Source organism: Mastigoproctus giganteus, chromosome 9 (assembly GCF_048544385.1).
Source record: "Mastigoproctus giganteus isolate SK-2022 chromosome 9, ASM4854438v1, whole genome shotgun sequence".
Lineage (NCBI taxonomy): Eukaryota > Metazoa > Arthropoda > Arachnida > Uropygi > Thelyphonidae > Mastigoproctus > Mastigoproctus giganteus.
In genome coordinates this window covers 117,799,228-117,821,835 of record NC_143583.1, presented here as the reverse complement: position 1 = coordinate 117,821,835, position 22,608 = coordinate 117,799,228, and the positions used below count along the sequence as shown (strand labels likewise).

Here is a 22,608-nt window from a genome sequence, read left to right as displayed (position 1 = left end):
AAAGGTTTTTAAATCACTCAAACCAACCTTTACTGGCAATAAACTGGTCAACAGAAAATTCTCCATTTTCTTTGAAATAGTTATAAATGTTTAGTTCCTTTTGTTTAATTACATTGCTGTCTAATGGGATCCATTTTCTACTGCTATCATTAATCCAAATACTGAGCACTTTTTCCATTTTCTCAGTTATTGGCACTGTGATATTTGCAGAAATTAAAGATCCTGCAGGAACAGCAGTTCTAATTTTCTGTTCATTTTTCTTTATGGTCTGGATTGTTGCTTCATTTAAATTTAATTTTTTTGCAATATATGATACCTTTTTCCCCCTTTTTAAGACAATTCAAAATTTGTACCTTTAATTCTGGAGAAATAAATTTTCTTTTGAGCATGCTTTTGTACTTTTCTTAGGCATAATTTAGGACTGGAATTTAATTCACAACAAAGAAATTATTCCAATACAGTTCTTAAGAACAAAGTTTAGTAATACATACCTGGAAAAAATTATGAATGGTCAAATAAAAACCAAAATAATCTTACAAAAACCTTAAAAGTCACGAACTGCACACTTCAAAGTCACAATTTTTTTATGTTCTCAAACAAGCACAATGTTATATTAGGCTTCAAAATATTTATGATATTTTGAAGTCTAATATAGCGTGATTGCCTGATTTTGAAGCATGATATCGAGTGGACCCATCACTTTTCCCTAATCTGAAACTACCTTGCCTATTTTTAAAACAGCGAAAAAGCAACATGTGGGTGGTCTGCTATCCCATTGACCTTTATTTTCAATAGCTGATGATCATAGTTCATAATCAAAAGCCCATTCATTATTCACTCAAATGCTTTTTACTATTTCAAGTAAGTAGATTTCCTACTTTGGAAGTTTACTTATCTACTTATGTAGCAATATTACCTCAGCATATTTATTTGAATTTCCATTGAATATACAATTATTAATCTGGTGTAAGTAGTGATTTTGTATTTCAACATTTAATTTTTAATGTTTAAACAATGAGTTCAAGTATATTTCATTTTACAGGTGATTCTACAGGTGATTCCCAGTATCTGTCATATGAGACCAAATTGAATATAACTGGTTGTTTTGAGAATTTTTGGCCTATAAATTAATTTGACCATAACTGTAGATCAGCTAAACATAACCCCCAGCTGAAGCCCTTTAAGAATTCCTCCAGTGTTCGATAGTATTCAAAAACCGTGCTCTCCTGACAAGTACAGAATCCCTGTAGTGTCGTGGCAGACTTAAACTAATACCACTAATTAAAACATGGTTTTAATAACAAGATCATGGTCTAAAAAAGGTCATACTTCAATTATTCTAATAAAAATTGTTGATATAAATAAATTAAAATAGCCAATTTTATTGCAATTAATAACAAAAATTATTACAATTTAATTTTTAATAAATTTGAATACATGTACATAAATTGCATTTAAATGTTATTTACAAAATCAAATAATTATCAAAACTTAATGATAATAAGAATACTTGAAGCATCTTGCATTTCTATCTCAAGGCATCCAGTTGTGCTTGAATGATTTCTAGCTGGTAAGAAATAAAATTTAAAAAGTTGAAAATTATTTAATAATTTTTAAAAAAGTTTTAGCAGTATTCACAATCTGAGCACAGAAATACGAGGTGTAGCAATAAAGTTCCCAGGCTGGTACTGTTACAGTTATGTTCAATGAGTGTTGGGTGTTTCATTCCACACTTGTCGTGAAGACATTTGACTAAACACGACAGTGCACAGATCGACCATTCACCCTCCTCTCCCAATTTAGCACCAGCAGACTTCTTTCTCTTTCCCAAAGGAAAGAGATTTCAGAATGTTGAGGACATAAAAGAAAAACATAACTGCTGAACTGAACATCATCTCTTTGGATACCTTTGCTGGCTCTCAGAAACTTTTAGAATGGTGTAATAAGTAAATTCAATCGTGGCGATTATTTGAATTAAAATAAAGCCATTTTCTAGCTCCTTCACTGTATGTTCTTTTTTTGCACCAGTCAGAGAACTTTATTGCTGCATATTAAGCAATGATTTCAGCACCAAGGCAAACTTTAAATTTAGGAAACCCCCAAGCAAAAAATGCGCTACCCAACAAGATTAGGTGGTTGTTTCAGGACTTTGCACACACAACTACAGTCCTATTTACCAATGTTTTTAGAATATTATTCTATAATAAAACTATTGTAACAGTTTAATTTTTGGCATGTGAATTGACTAATGCATTACAGATTTTTCTATTTACCACTGTGTAGAGTGATAACAGTGCCAGTACGTTGCAAACTGCTGGTCTACTGGGCCCACAATGACTGCAAGAGGAAAAGGCAAACATATTTTAATTAACAAGGTACAAGTTTTCTAATACTTTAGGGGAAGGGGAGCAAAGATAATAACATGAAGTGTAATTTTGTAGCATAAAGCTGTAAAAATATTTGGCTGCTCTGTTTTTTTTTGCTTTTCACCATAATTTACCTAAAATTCAGACTCAGCAGCCACTGAAAAATGCCTTCCTTTCCGATATCAGTACTGGTAAACTAAGGTATTTTTAATTTTCCTGTTTGCACTAGCATCATTTTGATTTTATCACATAGCATATGATAAAGGAAACAAGCAAGCTTATAAGTATCAGCCAAACAAAAAAATAAAGAACCTCCCTCACACATCACCTGCCCACTAATTTGTCTAGTTCTTCCTTGAATTTATTCAAACACTACCCACTTCCACAACACCAGATGAAGGATTGTTCCAACAGTCAAATACATGCTCGCTGAAGGCAAACCTCCACATCTATACTGCAACCATCCTTCAATTTGAAATTATGCCCCTCATGCGAATAGTCTGAGCAAGAGGAAGAGTGCTATCAGCATTGGGCTTTCTCAATCCATTCAAAGATTTAAAAATTCTCCATCAGATCACCTTGCAGGTGCCTAGTCCGAAGACTACAATTTGCAGAAATGAAACTTGTCTTGATAAGACACCAGTTCCAGCAGCATCCTTCCTAAAACGAATCCTCCACACCCATATGCAGTAGTCAAGATATGGCCTAATCCAGTGGTTTTCAACCGGGGTGCCATGTAATTTGGGTTTAAGTTACTAAACTTATTATTTTTTTAATTTATATGTTTATTTCATTATAGAAAGGTGTACAGTATCTTTTTAATTTTGTGGTGATCTATAATTGATATTTACTTAGTACCTCTATATAAAGAATAAAATTATTATAAAGTATATATAATTTGTATTATGAAATGTAATTTTTATAATTATATTATTGTAATAACTATCATATATATATATATATATATATATATATATATATATATATATATATATATATGCAGAGAGAGAGAATCGGATCTAACAGGCAGAAAATTGAGTAGGGGTGCCGCAAAATAAAATAAATTACTTAGGGGTGCCGTTATTAAAAGAAGGTTGAAAACCACTGGCCTAACCACTGCCTTATATAATGGGATAATCACCTCCTTATCCCTGATAACACACAAAACTCCATGAGCAGTCCTGGTAGCTTGTCTGTATTGCTCAGGGAACCTTCATATCTAATTGCACAATTACCTCCAGGTCTTTTTCATTTTTCACTGCCATAAGTGCAGCACTACACACTTAGCACAATAATTTGAGGTTACTGCTACCCATATGCAGTAAATTGCATTTATCATTGTAAAACTTCAACTGCCATTTACTAGCCTAATTTATTTAGATCTTGTTGAAGCAGCTTACCCTGCTTATTGTCATTAACCACCCTGCCAACCTTTTTGTCATTTGCAAATTTAGACATTAAGCCTGATATGCCTTATTATTGCATTATCATTATTGATGAAGGCACATCTTTAGCCAGCGGGTAGTTAATTGCTGTAACAAGCTTCCATCTGTTGTTGTGGAAGTTGATAGCTTAAATGAATTCAAGGTAGAACTAGACAAACAATTTGGAACGAATGGTCAGTGAAATGGGAAGGGGTTTTTTTTGGCTGATGCTGTATAAGCTTGCTTTCTTGCATCATGTGCCTCTACTAATGCTAATATCTCCTCATTCCCTGAAGGACTCAGTTCCTGGTCCCTCAACAGATTGTGATGTTCCTTCTCAAGGTGGTAAATAAAAAGGAATTTTTTTTCACATGAAATATGAATTTATATTCTTTTGGAATCAGAGACCATCATGCTTTTTTTTTTGGTAAAAAAATTTTTTTTGCATAAAATCTAAATTTTATTTCTACCTTCAACTCCATCATGCCATGTATTCCAAAATCCGAAACATTTTCTGCCCCAAGCATTTTGGATTAGGGATACCCAACCTGTATAATGCAAGAAGCCATCAGCCACACACACACACACACACACACACACACACACACACACACACACACACACACACACACACACACACACACACACACACACACACACACCCTCTCCATTCCTTCCACTAGTTTGTCTACTTCTTCCTTGAATTTATTTAAGCTATAAACTTGATAAAAGTTTGTTCCAACAATCAAACACTCACTGGCTAAAGGCAAATTTCTGCACCCATCCTTCCTCAATTTCAATTTATGCCCCCTCAAGTGAGTTTGCCGGATCACCGATGGTTATTTTAGCACATACAGTTTACCAAGCAGCTAACCACCTCATCCTACCTTTAACACATTGACTGCCAAGGTTTAAGAAAAAAATTCCCCAGGGGCCAAAAAATATTTAGCAAAAAATTTGATTGATAATTCTAAAATAAATATTGTAATGTCAGTGTTGTCGTTTTTTGCTTAAAATAAAAAAAAGACACTTTTTTTGATATGTCTCATATATGTGGCCCAGTAGGTTACTTTATTTCTTGAGAAGCCGTGTCGGCCACATACGTGTGACGCTATTACAGCATACATATGCAGGTCGTTTGCGATTAGTTTATTGCGAGCCCTGCAATAAAACTAAATGCGATAAAATAAACTGTCAAACGTTGCAATAAGTTTGTCAGTACTGTTAGAGATTTTAAGAAAACAAGTTCGTTAGCATGCTGTATTATACATCATCATATTGTGTTGTGTTTTTCTGCAAGTTTGTACAAGTGTTGTAAAAAAAAAATCTAAAAAAGGAATGGCTAAAAGAAAATTACTAAAATAAGAGGAACTGAGAGAAATTTCTGGAGTTTACAATTAAGCAGAGTTAAAGTTCTCACAGGCACACACCGCTGTCGAGTTTTTTCAGAAGTTCAACTTTATCTATTATGGACAATGTATGGTGTTTGTGCTTTACTCCACAAGAGGAACTTCCTTTATGCATTGGAACCATGGCTGGGGCTAAATGTGAGCAGGTTATAATAATAAATGCAGAAAAATAAGTGGGAATGGCTTGCCAGTGTTTTCGAGTTTGCACCAACAGCTGATTCTGCAACCAACACCACCAAAACAGTAGCGACAGGTCAGTGCACCAACCAGGGAAATTTGAAATTACGTTCACAAAAATTATGTCCGAATTAGTGGTGGAACCGGATTAGTGATGGTAGACCTGCACTTTGTATAGCTGTTTGTTATACACATCACCATCATTAAGCCTATAACACACTCCTACACTCATTTTTGTTTTCCCAGTACTTGCAGTAATAGTAGTAGTAAAGGCATGTGATGCAAGAAAGCAAGCATATGAGTTTGTGTAGCATCAGCCAAAAAAAAAAAAAAAAAAAAAAAATTCACACATCCATTCCCTCTAAAAGTCTGCCTGCCAGTTCCTCCTTCAATTTATTTAAGCCATCAACTTCCACGACAGATGGAAGTTTGTTCCAGCAATCAACTACCCGCAGTGAAAGGCAAATTTACGCATATCTATCTTACAACTCTCTTTCTTCAATTTAAATTCATTCTGAGCAAGAGGAAGAATCCCTTCAAAATTGAGACTGCTCAACCAATTCAAGGCTTTATAAACCTCAATCAGATCACCTTGCAGGTGCCTAGTCTCCAGATGTAGCAATTTGCAGAACTTAAGCCTTTCTTGGTAAGAGGACCCCTTCGTTCCCATCAACCATCTTGTTGCCCTTCTCTGTACTTGCAAAAGCAACTCTACGTCCTTCCTAAAACGAGGTCTCCAGACCTGTATACAGTACTCAAGGTGCCTATACAAAGCCAGTGCCTTATACAAAGGGGTAATCAACTTTTCCCTACTAGCAAAATTTCTGTAAATCATTGACAATACCCCATGACCCGCTCTTGCAGCCTGTCTGCACTGATCAGAAAACTTCATATCATATCTGACTGCACAATTACTCGAAGGTTCATTTTATGCCAACCTAAGTGTATTACCACACAGTTGGTACGTTTCTCTGGGGTTACTTATACATTACTTTGCATATGTCAACGTTAAACTTCAGTTGCTACTTCTCAGCCTATCTGCCCAACTTTTCTAGATCCTGTTGCAGTAGCACACTGCCATTATTGTCATTAGCAATGCTGCCAACCTTTATATCATCTGCATACTTGGACATTAAGCCTGATATACCTTCATCAATATCAGTGATAAATATACGAAACAACAGTGAGCTTAACAGCAAACCCTGGGGGACTCCACTAATAACATTGGTCCATGAAGAGCAGCATCCATTGATTACCACTCTGTCTTCTCCCTCTCAACCACCCTTTTATCCATTGCAGCAAATTGCCCTTAATACCACACTGCTCCAATTTGTATAGTAGTCTTCTGTGAGCAACAGTATCAAAATCTTTCCTGAAATCCAAATATATGATATCAAAATTATTTTTGCATCCAGTTCCTTTGTAACCACATCATAGTACCTAATCAAATTTGTCAGACAAGGCTTTCCCTTAACAAACCTATGCTGTGTCTGAAATATTATTGCATTCTTGTCTAGATGATCTGCAATGCTTCTTTAACCGGTGACTCCTTTTTTCCCCAGACAGAAGTTAAATTAACAGGCTCATAGTTACTCGTGTCACCATTTGATTTGCCTTTGTGAATTTGGGATACGTTTGCACATCTCCATTCCTTGGGGACTTCCCCTGAGTCCAAGGACACTCTCATAAAGGATGCCTCCTTTAATGAGAGTGTCCTTGGACTCGGGAAGTTATTACAGTTATTTGCTCTCAGTTATTACAAAATCATTAGGCTCCCTGTTAGAGTTTAATAAGCTTCTGTCCTCCACTTCCCTAAAGAATTCCTCATGTGTGAATGTTGATGCAAAATATACTCATTCAGTTTGTCAGATATCTGAGCAGGATCATCAACCGTCAATATCAAGTGGACCAATCTGATTCATCCGCTTCCTTCTAGAGTTTATATAAGTAAAGAAGTTCTTGCTGTTTTTCCTAGCAATCCTTTGCCAAAGATTTCTCATAATCTGGCTTCGCCTTCCTAACCTCCTTTGTGACTTGCGAGCTTTCTGGACTTAAATAAAAGTCCAGAAATTTATTTAAGCTATCGACTTCCACAACAACAGACTAGCTTATATCTACCATAGGCTTCTGTGTTGCCTGATAATTTATATGCATCCTGTGCATTTTTTTCCCCTGCCACAAGTCTCATTAGTTCACGTGACATCCATTTAGGCCTAAACTTTGAACAGTATTTCTTAATTGATAAGAAAAACCTAGTAGCTTTCATTCCTTTTATGTTTCCCATTTAGAATTTGCTATTAGCAACATCATCAGTTGATCCCACTGTATAGAATTTAAAAAAAAAAAAACTGTCTGAGACCAATGTAGTCACCTTTACAAAAGCAAAAACCCTTCCTTTGTGTCACATTAGACTGCCTAAACATTGTACTGCTATCGACATCAAATGAATGCACTATGAAGACTGACTGATTGTAAAAACAAAGAAGTACTGAAAAGTATTTGTACCTTCAGATAGTTTGGACTACTACTCCTCCAATTGGAGGAGATACCCAACATGCAGTTGCCCATACCAATGGACAACTGCATGTTGTCCATTGGTAGCAATTCAAATTATTTTCCTGTATGTGTGTAAGCAACAAAAGTCCAGAAATATTATACTGGAATATCTCGCATAGCACGGTTTACAAATTGAAAAAAAAATTACTTGCGTTACGCACCAATACATTTGATATGTATGTATGTATTATAATGCCAGCACGTAGGCCAATGCGTTATGGATTCAAGGCCATTCTGACTGTTCTCGAAACTCCCATTATATACGGACTCTGCTAGCTTTGATAGATAAGTAAACACTCTAGATTCCAAGTGGTAAGGTCGTTGATTGTGTGTAAGCTGTACAAATATTTTTTCTGTGTATTTTTATTAAAGATTATTTTTTAAAAACGTTAAACCTTTATATGCAATTATGAGTGGAAAGAAGAAATGTAATGGCGCCAAGTATTCTTCTAGATCCAGACTTCGAATGAGGTATGAAAATAAGGCAGGCGTGCAAAATTTCAATGTTATAAAGAGATGTATGCAGATAAAAAGAAGAAAAAACTGTGCAAACTAAGCTGATCAGTTATTTTTCAAAATACAATTACAGTACATACGTCACTTATATTTTTTTGGTATGTACATATTGCAATAAAAATCATTTGTACTGTAGATACTAGTATTTTTCATTTTTATCATTTTAGTTTCATTTTTTGCACGAATTCTGTGTGCATCAATTTATAGTAAACAAACACCTATATATTTTTGCAACTCGACCCATATAATCAAGTTGTCGGAACGCATTACATTAAAATACATACTAATAATACCTCGATCAGCGCGGTTTCGCATAGCACGGTATTTTTTTGGCACGATTTAACTGCGCTATGCGAGGTATTCCTGTATCATAACATTTGGCCTAAATGTTATGTTTTTGGACCATAAGATGGACTTTCTTTTAGCTACATCCTATAATTCAAAAATATAGTACGCTTTTTAGCATTAGCAGTGGCACATATGATGAAAGAATTGCCACTTCTTAGCCTATCTGCTTAACTTTTCTAGTCCTTTTGCATACTGTCTTTAATGTCATTAACAACCCTGCCAACCTTTGTATCATCTGCAAACTTGGACATTAAGCCTGATAACCTTCATTGATATCATTAATAAATACACAAAACAACAATGGGCCCAGCACCGAACCCTCGGGACTCCACTAATAACATTAGTCCATGTAGAGCAGTGTGCATTGATTACCACTTTATCTTCTCCCATTCAACTATTCCTTTATCGATAGCAACAACTTACCCTTAATGCCATACTGCTCCAACTTGTACAGTAGATTTCCATTTGCAACAGTATCAAAAGCTTTCCTAAAATCCAAGTATGTGATATTATAACGAATTTTAGCATCCAGGTCTCATCAAAGTAGCCAATAAAATTGGTCAGACAAGACTTCCCCTTAAGAAACCTGTGCTGTCTGAACTATTACTGCAGTCTTGTCTAGGTGATCCTGCACCACTTCTTTAACTAGTGACTACATTATTTTTCCCGGAATATAAGTTAAACTAACAGGTCTATAATTATTGTCACCTTTGAACCCCCTTGTGAACTGGGGATACATTTGCACATCTCCAGTCCATGGAGACCTCCTCTGAATCTAAGGATGCTCTCATTATGGCTAAGGGTTTGCTTACTTCCCTCGCTGCCTCCTTCAATATAACTGGATAAATTCCATCCACCCCAGGTGCCTTTTTTATGTTTAACTTCAACAATTTCTCCTCCACTTTACTCTCTGTTATTACACAATCATTTAGCTCCCAATAATTTGAGAAAGAGCACTGAGCTTCCTCAAACCATTCAAAGCCTTATACACCTTAATCAGATCACCTCACAGGTGCCTAGTCTCCAGACGCTGCAATTTGCAGAATTTGATCCTTTCTTGGTAAGAGCAGCCCTTTGTTCCCCTCACCAATCTCGTTGCCTTCTCTGCACTCTTTCCAGCAGCTCTACATCCTTCCTAAAATGAGGCCTCCAAACCTGTAAGCAGTACTCAAGGTGGAGTCTGACCACTGCTTTATACACTGAAAGGACAGAAATGTGACAGAGCAATGTGACACTGCACCCCTTATGCTAGTGGATGAACCTATTGTTTGGCAGGTATATAGGTACACTGCATTCAAGTAGATGGTAATTCAATGTCAGTATGGATAAACGGCATTAGTTTACAGACTTTGAAAGAGGAAAGATGGTGGTAGCCCGACACATGGGTCACTATCCCCATTTGACGGTATCAAGAGTGTAGCGGGAATATACCATTTTCGGAATAACATCTCATTGTGGCAAGCACTGTGGATGGAGAAAGTTGGTGGATGAAAGTGGCCGTCGATGTCTATCTTGCATTATTTCAGCCAACCAGAGAGCGACAGTGGCACAAATCACTGCCGACTTCAATGAGGGAGATGCTAGAAACATCATCAGGTGATCATTAGCCGCAATAGGTTATGGGAGCCACCAATCCATCAGAGTCCCATTACTAACACCACAACACAAGACAAGACTACACCTCAACTGAGCTAAAGAACACTGGCACTGGACCTTGGATGATTGAAGTGGGTCTCCTGGTCCGATAAGTCCGTTTCCAGTTATTTTGAGTGGATGGGTGGGTGCATATCTGGCAGAAACTGCATGAAGCTATTCACCCATCATATCAACAGGGAACTGTTCAGACGGGTGGACGGTTGCTAATGGTCTGAGGCATACTTGAATGGCACACATTGGGACCTCTGTACATCTACACGCATCTCTGAATGGTCCATATTACATGTCCACCCTCCTTTCATAGTCATCGTGCACCCACAAGGCAATGGACTCTTCCAGCAGGACAATGTGCCTCCCCACAGAGCAATAATGACTAGAACATGGTTCAAAGAGCATTTCGCAGATTTTACCACCATGGAATAGCCTCTGTTCTCCAGACATTAACCTGTGGTGCATCTTTGGGATGCTGTATTATTATTATTATTATTATTATTATTTGGTTTTTAGGAGCATTAGCAACTAAGGCCATATTGCTCCGGGAATGTGCGGTGGTCATTCCCTGACCTTTCCGCATACTCCGTATTTGGTGGTGACGGGCTCGAACCCCGGTCTACTCAAGAAGCGTGTGCTACGCATTGCTGCTCCTTCCTTTGGAATGCTGTGGAAAGGTCCGTTCGAGCTTTGAATCCTCCACCCAAGAATGCAATAGAATTATGGACAACGGTGCAGCAAGCATGGATGGAAATATCTGTGGAACTCTTTCGTGAACTAGTGGACTCAATGCCTCGCCATGTGACTGCCCTTATCCGGGTAAAAGGTGGGCCTACCCATTACTAGGTAGGTATCCCATGATTTCTCTGTTCACTCAGTGTACAAATGGATAATCACCTTATTCCTGCATATCATTGACAATGACACCATGAGGTTCTCTGGCAGCCTGTCTGCACTGCTGTGAAAACTTCATCTGACTGCACAATTACCTCTAGGTCTTTTCCATTTTCCTCTATCCTGGGGATACTGCTACCCCTACGCAGTATTTTGCATTTGTCAATGTTAAATTTCAGTTTCCACTTTTCAGCCCATTACATCAGAAATGCTATCAAAAACATAAACGAAGCGTGGCTTGAAGTTAGGCAGAGTAATACGAGAGCAGTGTGGAAGCAAGTTTTGCCTCATTGCACAAGCGATTCTTGTGGCTTTGAGTCCGAAATTCAGGTCGTTTCCAAAGACTTCATCAAAATTGGACACAACCTTGGATTCGAATCTTTGGAAATGACTAATGTTCGAGAGGTGCAACTTTAAGATTATATAGATTTTTCTTTAATTAGTAAAATTTTCTTTCATTTTTTCAAAATAAAGTATCAATTAATTTCATTCTTAGTCTACCTCGTTACTATTTGTATTTATTATTTTTCTAATCATGCATAATTATTTCTACTATAAAAATTTTTTTCCATTTCACCCACATTTCATTATTTTTCTCATTGAAACTATTCCCTGTTTAGTGCTGACTCAATCAGTGCAGTAGTTTTTTTCAACGCATTAACCGCACTGTGTGAGGTATTGCTGTATTTAAAATTATAATATTACAAAGTGTTATGTTTAATTAATATGTGTATTAATTAAGCTTTGTACACAAGTTAAACTAAGTTTACCTAACCTGTAGATAATATTCTCCCTGTTTAGTGCTGTTTCAGTCAGTGTGGTAGTTTTTTCCAACGCATTAACTGCACTGTGTAAGGTATTGCTGTATTTACAATTATAATCATATTACAAAGTATTATGTTTAATTAATATGTATATCAATTAAGCTTTGTATGTAAGTATAAATTTATTTTTATTTTGATAACCTGTAGATAATATTCTTCCAATTTTCACGGATCATTTAATTAGTAATAAACTTTTGGTAATAAAGTGTAAATTTGTGCTTTATATCTTTATTTTTATAGCCTGTGGATAATATCATTGATTTTCACTTATTAGAATTGCTGTTTATTAGAATCAAAATTCAAACGTGATCACTATAACTGGCACTTATTGTATATGCAAATGTTATGCAAAACAAAATTCTGACATTTTGTTTAAAAATGATTTAAATATGTGCATTTTTCTATACTTACTTGATTATAGAATTCATATAACTGATTATGCGTGAACTGAAGGTGTACCATTTCTGTACCATCTCTTGAATTTAACTGGAATTCAAGTGTAGTTAATGGTCGCTTCAACTTTGACAAAATAGTTTGAGCCATCTCTAGTCGAACATCCCAGTTTACACCACCTAACTAATAGAATATGTTTAAATAAAAAAGATCAAAATATACAATCATGTATGAGGGGTGATCCTTTAATTCAGGGACTGCTACAAGATCTTGTCATCATCTGAATTGTCTGTGGATTTCTCCTTCTCGAAAAACTCTCCCTTGAACTATACAGACTTTTGCCACCATCATACCCATGCATTAAATGCTTCTTGCAAGCCATTTTTCGAAAGACTGAGAAGTGCTTCCATTGCAGCTCTGTGAGCATAGTTATCAGACACAAAACACTTGCCTTTCAGAGCATTCTTCAGACATGGAAATAGGAAGAAATCACATTGAGCTATGTCCAGTGAATAAGGGGGATGTGGCAGAACCTCGACACCTATGGCAGTGATCGCTGGCTACACAATATTAGCCGTATGGGGACTGGCATTGTCTTCATGGAGAAACCACTTCGTGCCAGAAAGTTCTTGATGTTTCTCATGAATGGCATGGCAAAGTTTGACTCTGAGAACCTCAAGACCATGCTTCCTTATTCATAGTTGTTCCACAAGGAAAATAATGTGCAACAAAAATGCCTTTTATGCCAAAAAAAAAAGGCATTTGTTTCAGCCAAATGAGAAGCACGAAATTTCTTGATGAATCAATGTTCCCTCTCACTTAACTGTTGTTTTTATCTCTGGATCATAATGAAAAATCCAAATTTCATCACGTCACTATTCGATTTAAGAAGTTTTCAAAAAACGATCAAGCATTTCTTTGCACCAGTCTAGTCTACTCTTTGCCATTTTTGTTCTAACTGTGTGGAATCCAGTGGGCACAGAGTCATGACATTTTCAGGTGATCTTTCATGATATTGTGAGCACTATCATATGAAAGGGACATTCTAACAGCTAATTCACAAAGTGCAATTCACCTGTCTTCATCCAAGATTTCCTGGGCTTTTGTGATTTGCTCAGGAGTTGAGGAGTAAGGCTGACCAGGTCTTGGGTCATCTGCAACAGACTCGTGGCCTTCACACTGAAATCGCTTGTGCCATTTAAATATGGCCATCCTACCAAGACCATATGCATCATTCATTTGTTTTAACTGTTTCCAATGAATTTAAGCCCAGTCTAACACAATAATGAATCACATATCGCTGTTCAATCAGTATGTCCAACATGGTACTTGCTTCAAAATGATCGTCAGTTACAGATGGCTAAAAAAAAAACTCTTTGCACAACACTAGCTCGACAAGTACTGGCATACACACGCGATCAGCTCTAGCAGCAGTTATGGAAAGTTTGCAAGGTAAACATAAAATTTTGTACCAGTCTGCAAATTAAATGATCACCCCTTACATATTAAGTATTCCGAATAATCCATTTTCACATTCATTGCACTTCTGCAATGAATGCAGCAACATTTACACTAACTAGGCTGTTAAAATAATTAAAAATACAGTAGTACTTATTCAAATTTAATGACTCCTCAAATTTGGGTATTATCTATGAATTATAACTATAGTAAAACTCAGTTTATAACAAGATCCAAGAGACCAATGATTAAATCTGTTACTCAATCATTATAGCATTTTTCTAAAGTTGCAAAAATGGTAAAAGCAAAATAAATGGCAACTTCTCAGTTACACATATCTGTGGGAAACTTTATTGTTGCTTGTCCAAGCAGTGCACTTCCTGATATTAATCAAACTCACATATCTAGATATGACTGGATGATAACTGAACTTCGTGTTATACATTTCCCACAGGTTGTTTGTAATTATGCTTGACAGCTACTATCATTTCAAACTGAATGTAATAAACCTGAGAAGAGTTGTTAGTGTATTTCTTTTTCTTTAATTTAAGGCTAAAATTACAATGCCAGAATTGCTCAAGTAAATTTGTTGTTTATGATTTCCACTACACTGCAAACAAGAGTTGAACCAAAGTTCCCACAGATGGAAATTAAAATAAATTTGCATACTCTAATTTCTATTTCTAAAGTAACTCAAATTTCCATTTCTGAAAAATATCACCTGCCATTTTCGCAAAAAAAAAAAAATCAGATATAAAAGTGAGTAGAATAACTACTTACAGGAGGAAAGCACAAACAAGTATCAAATGAAAAAATAAATCATACCAAAACCCTAGTCAAAGAAATCCTCCCCTATGCATCCAAACAAAAAGTACATATGTTGCTCGTGATCTTGTAGCCAAATAATAATTATCTATATATATTAAAAAAATAATAAAAAATTTAAAAAAAAAAAAAAAACACTTCATTTTACAGGCAAATCACATAATGGCAATATAGTTGAGCATTAAAAACAAAACGACGAGAAACGTTGGATAATTTACGTGGAAAATTAGTTTCCCGACACCGGACTCTAGCGCTGCTCGCTCGGTAAACAGATGGTAGGTGTTGTTGGTATGGAGCAGAAATCGAGAAGGATATATTGATTGACAGGTAGGCATGGCAAGCAATGAAATGATTGGTGGTGGGCATGAGAGTAGACAAGCTACTGTGTAGTCATTGGTTGGCATTATGATGTGTATTTACCAGTAAAGAACGGTGCATAATAGTTTTGTAATGAATGGTGAACAGGTAATAGTAGCGATGAATCTTTTAAAGATGGAAGAAATTTGTAAGGAAAATAAAACGTTGCTTGATTTTTTGATGAAAACTAAATTGATAAGACCGAAATTGTACTGTTTTAAGTGCAATGATTATTTTCAACTAATTGAATCATGAACAGAGTCATGTGGAAAGTTGTGGTGTTGTAAAAAAATGTTCTTTGCGAGTTTCTTTATTGAAACAGTTTTATGGAAAATACAAAACTTTCATTGAAACAGTTTTATGGAAAATACAAAACTTTCATTGAAACAGTTTTATGGAAAATACAACTTTCATTGAAAAAGATAATGTACGTTATATACTTTTGGTCAACGTGCACACCAATAACTACGACAGCATTCCATCTAGAGATTTCGAAAGTGACAGCAATTAAATTTTATAAGAAACTAAGAGATATCTGCGAATTGCAGTTGATAAAAAAACCCATTAAGTTGGGTGGATCGGGGAAAATTGTAGAAGCAGACGAAACTGTATTGGTAAAATCAAAACATCACAGAGGACGAAATTTAACTGCTAAGAAGAAATGGGTGTTTGGTGTGTTCAAAAGAGAATCTAAATTCACCTTCATGAAACTGATAAAAAATCGGAAAGCAAAAACTCTTTTGCACATTATTAGAAAAGTAGTGAAGAAAAATACTACCTTCATAACAGATGAATTGTGTGCATATAGCCGTATTACGGCCTTAGAAAAAAAGAATTACAAACATTTAACAGTGAAACACAAGGAACATTTTGTAGATCCACATACAAATAATATCGAAGCCCAGTGGAAGAAACTAAAAAGTGTAACTAAAAGAGTAAATGGCAGCTGTAAACATATGTTGATGGGTCACATCAATGAATATATGTGGCGTCAAATTTATGGGAAAAATGAAGATACTTTCCACAATATTGTTACTGAAATTGCGAATAGCTATTCAGGTCCAACTGTATGATTTGTACTAATGAATTTTATTTTCTGCGAAAGTTTCGTTCCGTTAATTTTTATGTTCTTCATTGTGTTTTTTTTTTCTCATTATTAAAAGCAGATTTTTGGAGTTGAGTGTTTTTACTGTATTATTGATTCAGGTTTGGTTACGAAAAAAGGAAAAGGTTTCTTTGTTTTTCATCGTATTTCATAACCTGAGCTTAAATGGTAAGTTAGGAAATAAAAGAAAAGGTTTCCTTGTATTTCGCGACCTAAACTTAAAACATTAGGTTGGGAAATAATAGAAAAGAAAGAAAGATTCTTTATATATATATATACATATACTGAACAGCTATTAAGGTGCTGATTGACATTATGATACGCGTGTATCCGCACGAGTGTCTTTAAAAATAAAAGTACAATAATAAAAAATTAATATTTTGTTAATAAACAATTTATGTGCTAGTCCACCCATGATTTCTAAATAAAAAAGGTTAGGTTACCCCCTCCACTTCGGGAGGGATTCAAGTCGAGGTAACCTGACCTTTTTTTCACCATTACGAAATACTGTAATGGTAAAAAAGGTTACGGCATGTGCGATTAGGACAAGTTACCATTAGTGCTTCTAAAGTGATACTAAACCGATGTTATCGTGTGTTGTGTTCACGCACCAATCAGCACATCGTTTGCCACACCTACCTGTCAATCAATATATTGTTCTCGACTTTGCTCCAGGCCAATAACACCTACCGTCTGTTTACCAAGTGAGCAACGCTAGAGTGCCGTATCGGAAAACTAATTTTCTGTGTAAGTTATCCAATGTTTCTCGTTGTTTTCTCGTGCAGGCTTTCTTTACCTTCGCCAACAAAACCAAAGGAAATTGGTTTTGGTGCGCAACTCCTCGAACCCCTCAATCCTAGCGCATGGATTGTGCTGGGATTGAGGCTATAACAATGTTATATAACAATGTTTTTTATAACAATGTTACCGCATCCGGGGTAGCCGATGCGCCAGCACTGGGGACCCAGGGTACTGGTGTGAAGTGGACCACTGGCCACAGCAATAAGCTTACTACGCCGAAAAGGACAATTAACATTGGCGAATGGAATGTTCGAACAGGGCACCACGTTGGACAAAAGGAAATCATTGCCCAAGAACTACTTAGGTGCAAGATATCAATCGCGGCATTATCCGAATTAAGGCTCACCGGGTCTGGAACAATGATCATCCAACCACCAGCACCTAACGAAGCAGTTATGCTATTCTACTCTGGTGGTGAGAAACGAGAAGCAGGAGTGGGCTTTATGGTCGATGCTCAGGCCACCAGTAGTGTGATCGCTTTCCAACCAATATCGGACCACCTGGCAGTCCTTACTGTCAAGGGCACCATCAAGACCCATATTATCTCCGCCTATGCGCCAACTGAGACTAGCCTGGACCCGACCAAGAATGACTTCTACAACCAGCTCCAACATACGCTGGATTCAATTCCACAGACAGAAGTGATCATCCTCGCAGGGGACTTTAATGCCCACATTGGCGTGGACAGATCTGGTTGGGAAACAACAATGGGCAAGTTTGGCCATGGGAAGATCAATGACAACGGACTACGTTTGTTGTCCTTTGCCGCATCTAACAACCTGATCATTGGAAACAGCCATTTCCAGCACCCTCAAAAACATCAACTTACATGGCAAAATCCATCTGGCAAGGACTCAGCAATCCTGGACTACATTTTGATCAATGCCAAATTTCGCTCATCACTCATGGACGTTCGTGCCATGAGGGGACCTGATTGTGGATCTGATCACTACCTCATCCGGGCTAAGGTGCATCTCAAATTACGGCATGCAAAAAGATCATCTCGGTCAGCCAAGCTGGACTGGAGGCAGCTAATGAATGCTGCCAATAAACAGGCATATCAGATCGCCCTATCCAACCGCTTCGAGATGTTGGCCGTGCCCGAGGATATAAATGAAGAAGAAAAGCAGATCTCTGATGCCATCCTGGAATGTGCCAAGCCCCTATGTCCACCTGCCCGACGTCGAACGCAACCATGGATATCAGACGAGTGCCTCGACCTCGTGGGCAAACGGAAACAGGCAAAGTTGGTCGACTTTGAACGGTACCGGCAGCTAAACCGAGAAGTCCGACAAAGAATGACAGCAGAAAGAGAAGCATACTGGAACCAAGTGGCAGACGATCTTGAAGTGGCGGCATCCAAGAACGAGTACCGCACTCTATACCGCACCTTCAGATGTATGAGTGGAAAGACCAAATTGACTAGTGACAACATCAAGAATGCTGATGGGACCTTCGTGCGATCACCATCCGAACGCCTGCAACGGTGGAGTGAATTCTTCAAAGCTTTGTATAATCACGACCCACCTCAGGGACCGCCAGCAACAGCACTCTCGATCGACCCCCCTGAGGTCTCCATGGTCGATGTTGAGCCTACAGTAGAAGAAGTGAAAGCAGCCATACAATCCCTGAAGAATGGCAGGGCACCAGGAGTGGACCAAGTCACCACAGAAGCGATCAAAGCCGGGGGAGATGTACTGCATCGCCGACTACACTCACTCCTCAAAACCATCTGGTGCACTGAACAAATTCCGCTAACATGGAGGAAAGCCATTATCGTACCGATCCACAAGAAAGGTGATAACCGGGACTGCAAGAACTACCGTGGCATCAGTCTCCTTTCCATCATCGGAAAGGTCTTTATGAAGATCATCCAGTCAAGACTGCAAAAACATCGCGAGCAAACCAGTCGAGAAGAACAGGCAGGATTTAGACCCGGGCGAGGATGCTGTGATCAAATCTTTGCCATTCGTCAGCTGATGGAGGAGAGGATCCGGTGTGGACAGCGAACAGTCATTGTTTTCATTGACTTTAAGTCTGCTTTCGACTGTGTCCACCGGCCTGCCTTATGGAAACTACTAGAGGTTGAACATGTACCTCGAAAAGTCATCACACTCCTCCAAACTGCATACAACGGTTTAACCAGCCAGGTGCGCATCCAGAACGATTTATCTGAGGAATTTACCATCCAAACTACTGGAGTCCGCCAAGGGGATGTAGCCTCCCCGTTGCTTTTCAACATCGTGGTCGACGCCATTATGAGGCAAGCATTCAGAAACAGACAGGGCATACAATATGACAAGGATCACTATGTGACTGACCTGATGTTTGCTGATGATAGTGCTATCCTTGCCAGTAACGACGCTGAAGCCACGGACATCCTCTACGACATTGCCCGCATTGCCCGGCCATACGGTTTGAAGATCAATGCTGATAAGACAAAGGCCCTGACAACAGATGGGTCGCAAGCCACCATCTATCTCGAAGGCGTCCAGATCGAGCAAGTGCAGGACTTTAAATACCTTGGGTCGCTGGTCCAGGAGAAGAAAGTTGCATCCACCATGGAAATCCACAGCAGAATTGGACAGGCGGCCACTGCGTTCGCCTCGCTCAAATGGTGTCTGTGGAAGAGGACCAACATTTCCACAAAGACTAAAATCCGACTCTTCCGGACTTTGATCCTGCCCATTCTTCTTTACGGATCGGAAACATGGATTTGTCTCAAGTTAGATTTGAACAAACTTGAGGTATTCCAAATGCGATGCCTGCGGCAGATCTTGGGCATCTCTCTTCGCGACCGCATCACTAATGATACCATCCGTGCCAGATGCCAACAGCAACCAACCATTGCCGACCAAATCCAGAAGAGAAGGCTTAGATGGTTTGGCCACGTATGTAGAATGGGCACGAATAGAATACCATCCACACTCCTTTGGAGACAACGACCCACCCAATGGAGCATCCAATGGACCGCGCCTAGGAAAACGTGGGCCAAGCAAGTGGAAAATGACTTGAAGAGCCGATGTCTCGACCTTAACCAGGCTAGGACTGACGCCATGGATCGTAAAGTATGGAAGAACATCACAGAGCAAGTCCGAAACCCTGCGGCACCTACAGCAGCATACTGGTTGCGTGGCCAACCGCCTCCCCCAGCTGCCAGCTAAGGACCGAAGAAGAAGAGAAACCGATGTTATCGTGTGTTGTGTTCACGCACCAATCAGCACATCGTTTGCCACACCTACCTGTCAATCAATATATCGTTCTCGACTTTGCTCCAGGCCAATAACACCTACCGTCTGTTTACCAAGTGAGCAACGCTAGAGTGCCGTATCGGAAAACTAATTTTCTGTGTAAGTTATCCAATGTTTCTCGTTGTTTTCTCGTGCAGGCTTTCTTTACCTTCGCCAACAAAACCAAAGGAAATTGGTTTTGGTGCGCAACTCCTCGAACCCCTCAATCCTAGCGCATGGATTGTGCTGGGATTGAGGCTACAGCATTTGGCTACATATTTCCAAAGCTCTTAATTGCATGTTAGTTTTTTAAATTATTTTGAGGGTTTTTTTATTTTAATATACTAAACTGTAGTTAATATATACAGTAGTTGTTTAATATTAAAAATAGTACCCAGATAAGAAGTTTTCCAAGGTACTGGAGGTTTAGAACTTCTTACACGGGAAAATTTCTTACGGGGGGGAAAATAACCTAAAGGTATGAAATGTTAACTACACAAATGAAAAGATACACATACATAAGTTAAAGATCATTTTTAAGTACGATTTCAGAATTTATAAATATTTTACTCTTCCTATGGGAAATATTTTTAAAATGAGGATTTCTAACTGCTTAACATTTTATTCTTAAACTCATTACGAAATACTCACTACCAAGTTGGAAGGATGAGCTCCATACCTTCAACCTATACCATACCATAGCTTCAACATATCTTAAAATGTTACAATTACAATAAGACAGAGAACAATCCACTAAGTAATTCAGAACCATTCAGAAAAATCAGAACTTAACGGCAAATGCTTCACGTTGTTGAAGCATTTGCCAATTATGGATATCGATGAAAACAATTGCAATATTTTACTTCCATTATATCCAAATTTTTATACTAAAAAAGGTTTTAAGGCTGAAGCATCAGACTACAGAAAATTGACTAATCAAACAAGTTAATGCGTGGCATAATTTTAATTCGTAGTAAATCACAGAAGTAGGTGGCATCGTTTTTGTGATATTTGATCTTGTAAATGCCTTCACGAGTTGCCCTGATATTGCACTACCTCTAATAAGTAACGCTTCACCACTGAGGCGACAAATGCTATTTATTCTAGGTGGACACCATCACCCAGGGTGATGGTATCCACCGAGAAGTTGTGAATGCCTTCACAACTCGTGAAGGCATTCACAATGAGATGTAAAAAACGATGCCATTTCACCTACTTCACTGGTGTAATTAGTATGAATTAAAATGATGCTTGGCAATAACGTTTTTTCTGATTACCAAATTTTTATGTTGTTTAATATTAAAAATAAAGAATTTCTATATTTAAAAAACTTATTAAGTGGGAAAACATCATTATAATAATACACTGTGTATTCTTTATCACAAACTTTTTATGCAGCAACAGTAAATGTTGCAGCATAAAAAGTTTTTACTGTTTTACCCAGAAAACTTCTTAGGCGGGAAAATAACACATTACAACATATAGAGTTGAAATTGGGACTTAAGAAACCAAACCTAGTAGAGGGGAAAACTTCTTACGCAGGAATTTCTTATCCGGGTTCTACTGTATTTTTAATTCCTATAGTCACGTAGGTTACTTTATTTTTGAATTTAGATATGGAAAGCTACAGCTAAATATTCAGATAACCTTTGCTATTGATATTTTGGCAGGAACTTCATAACTTTTGTTAGGAAGCTTAAATTTAATTTCACTAGTGATTAAAAGTATTGTAGTGTAAGTATTGTATCTGTATTGTAAGCTTAAATTTGTAAAGTATTTGGAAAGCTACAGCTTAATATTAAGATAGCCTTTGTCATCAATATTTTGGCAGGAATTCTGTAACTTTTGTTTGGTAGCTTAAATTTAACTTCTTTAGTGATTAGAGTTTTGTCAATAGTTTAATTTCTGCGATATTTTGTTAACATAAATTCCGTAATATACTGTAAATTTTAATATTGTAATCTTTGTAAAGTTCAAATTTTATTTAAATTATGGTTGCTACAAGATCCACTTACAATACAAAGTCCAGGGACATCGGAACTCAAACGGAAATGCCAGTGTGAGTCGCATCTTCATCATTTGTACATCCTGTGGAATGTATTCTAAGGCTCATTTAATAGACAGAACTAGCTCATCTGGCAATTCTTTTCTTCCCAAGAGATGAAAAGAGTGTACCAATCTTGAGTTATAACTTGGTGCATTACAAAAAGAATTTGAATAACTGAGGAAACAAGTGCTTGCCCAGAAACAAATGTAACTGGGATCTCATCAGGGACTC

The 22,608-nt window shown here is 37.5% G+C and overlaps 1 protein-coding gene across 1 annotated transcript in view; it reads right to left on the bottom strand.

The window, feature by feature from the left end:
• Window positions 1-1,468: 1,468 nt before the first annotated feature.
• The window catches only part of Vlet (COMM domain containing 10 protein valette), a 76,290-nt gene continuing 55,150 nt past the window's right edge, over window positions 1,469-22,608 (bottom strand). The window contains exons 6-7 of the mRNA XM_090381345.1: window positions 12,573-12,737; window positions 1,469-1,567 (exon numbers count right to left, since the gene is read on the bottom strand). Coding sequence (XP_090237471.1) covers window positions 1,529-1,567; window positions 12,573-12,737 — 204 coding nt within the window. The 3' untranslated portion in view covers window positions 1,469-1,528. The remainder of the gene's footprint in view (window positions 1,568-12,572; window positions 12,738-22,608) is intronic.